At 41.1% G+C, this 2,521-nt stretch overlaps 1 protein-coding gene across 1 annotated transcript; it reads right to left on the reverse strand.

Moving 5' to 3' along the window:
• Positions 1-728: 728 nt before the first annotated feature.
• CDR1 (cerebellar degeneration related protein 1) lies at positions 729-2,120 on the reverse strand. Its single transcript, XM_030806806.1, has one exon. It carries the CDS (start codon positions 1,914-1,916, stop codon positions 1,146-1,148), a length of 771 nt encoding a protein of 256 aa, XP_030662666.1. The 5' UTR covers positions 1,917-2,120; the 3' UTR covers positions 729-1,145.
• Positions 2,121-2,521: the final 401 nt, after the last annotated feature.

The following is a 2,521-nucleotide window of genomic DNA, read 5'->3' on the forward strand; positions in this document are numbered from 1 at the left end:
GTATTCAAGTCATTAAAAATTAAGGTCTTCTAATATCTCCAACAACCCATCTTCAAAGTCCAGGTCTTGTCTTTCAGGATCCAGAGTTCTAAATTACGACTCTTCCATGGTCCTAATCCTCCAATGTCTCCTATATACAGGTCTTCTAGAGGCTATGCATTTCATAGTGTTTAAGTCTAGATTCTTCAATGTCTTCCAGCACTTACATCATTCAGTTTTTACATTTTTAAATGTGTCCTGCATTCTAGTTTTACAGTGTATTTTTATTGCCAATTCCTCCAATGCCCAAGTCTTTAAATACCTGCAAGAACTTTCAGGTATGTCAATATCCTCAATGTCTGAATGAATAGACCTCTTAATATCTTGGTCTCATATTGTCCAGGCTGCCAGTATTCTTGACATCCAGCATCTTTAAAATTTAATTCTTCCAAACTGTCTTTTGACATAAATATGTCAATATCCGTGCTTACCAATGTCTCCCAATATCCAGGGCTTCTCATTTTAGGATTTATAAATGTCTACATCTGCTGTTGTTCATATCTGCCAGTATTTAGGAGTTCCAAGGTACAGGACTTACAATATCTCTAATTTCCAGAGATTTCAGTGTCTACGACTTCCAATATTCAATATCCCAATGTTCAGGGCCTCCAGAAATATCAATGTCCAGAGTAACCAATGTCTTCAAAATCCAAGGCTTGCAATGTCTCCAATATCCTGTGCTTACAATGTTTCCAATATCCAGGGATTCCGATGGCGCCAGTGTCAAGGTCTTCCAACAACTCCGGGTCTTCCAGCGACTTCAAGTCTTCCAATAATCTCAAGGTCTTCCAGATAATCCTGAGCTTCCAGAAAATCCACATCTTCCAGACAATCCATGTCTTCCGGACAATCCATGTCTTCCAAGAAGCTCCAAGTCTTCCAGTAAATCAAGTCTTCCAGCAAATCAAGTCTTCCAGCAATTATAGGTCTTCCACCAAATCCAGATCTTCCAGGAAAATCCACGTCTTCCAGAAAATCCATGTCTTCCAATAATTTCAAGGTCTTCCATCAAATACAGATCTTCCAGCTAATCCATGTCTTCCAGAAAAATCTGTGTCTTCCACCAAATCCAAGTCTTCCAGTAAATCTAGTTCTTCCAGAAAAATCTAGATCTTCCAGTCAATCAGTGTCTTCCAGAAAGAAATCCAAGTCTTCCAGTCAATCAGTGTCTTCCAGAAAGAAATCCAGGTCTTCCAGTCAGTCAGTGTCTTCCAGAAAAATCTATGTCTTCCACCAAATCCAGGTCTTCCAGTCAATCCACGTCTTCCGGAAAAAATCCAGGTCTTCCAGCCAATATATGTCTTCCTGAAGATCCACGTCTTCCAGAAAATCCATGTCTTCCAGAAAATCCATGTCTTCCAGTAACCTCCCAGTCTTCCAGAAAATCCATGTCTTCCCAACAATCCAGGTCTTCCGGATAATTTGGGTCTTCCTGAAAATCTACGTCTTCCAAAAAAGCCATGTCTTCCAGAAAATCCACATCTTCCAATGGCCTCCGGGTCTTCCAGACTATCCACGTCTTCCAGAAAATCCTTGTCTTCCCTCAAATCTATAGCTTCCGAAAAATCCAGGTCTTCCAGGAAATCCGTGTCTTCCAGCAAATCCACGTCTTCCAACAAAGCCATGTCTTCCAGACTATCCACGTCTTCCAGAAAATCCTTGTCTTCCCTCAAATCCATAGCTTCCGAAAAATCCAGGTCTTCCAGGAAATCCGTGTCTTCCAGCAAATCCACGTCTTCCAACAAAGCCATGTCTTCCATCAAATTAATGTCTTCCAGCCTACCTGTGTCTTCCAACAAAGGTACGTCTTCCAACAAAGGTACGTCTTCCGACAAAGGTACGTCTTCCAACAAAGGTACGTCTTCCAGAAAATCCATGTCTTCCAACCAAGCCGTGTCTTCCAGAAAATCCACGTCTTCCAGAAAATATATGTCTTCCAACTAAGCTGTGTCTTCCAACAAATCCATGTCTTCCTATATCTCCAGGTCTTCCAGCATCTCCAGGGCTTCCAGCATCTGCTCGTCTTCCAACATCTCCACGTCTTCCAGCATCTCTGTGTCTTCCAGCATCTTCATGTCTTCCAACAACTACCCAGTCTTCCATCAACTGGCTCAATATCCATGTCTTCCAACGTCTCCAGTGTGCTGATCTTCTGACATTCAGGTCTTCCAGTGTCTGCAATATCCAGGTATTCTAACATGTTCTATAGTCCAGATCTTCCAACCTTTCCCGAGGTCCAGGCCTTTTCAAATCTAGGCTTCCCCTGTCTGAGCCTTCCCATGTTAAAATCACTCTACAGAAAAATCTTCCAACTCAACTATTTCTGCTTCTAGTTGAATTAGCTTCAAAAACATTTAATGGGACATTCCTCCTTATAGACCAGATCTTATGAACCAACAGTACTGCATTTTATGTTTTTTACTATTAGGAAATGTGTGTTTAATCTCTACAACTTTTAAAAATAATGTCCATAATAAAACTT

Source organism: Nomascus leucogenys, chromosome X (assembly GCF_006542625.1).
Source record: "Nomascus leucogenys isolate Asia chromosome X, Asia_NLE_v1, whole genome shotgun sequence".
Lineage (NCBI taxonomy): Eukaryota > Metazoa > Chordata > Mammalia > Primates > Hylobatidae > Nomascus > Nomascus leucogenys.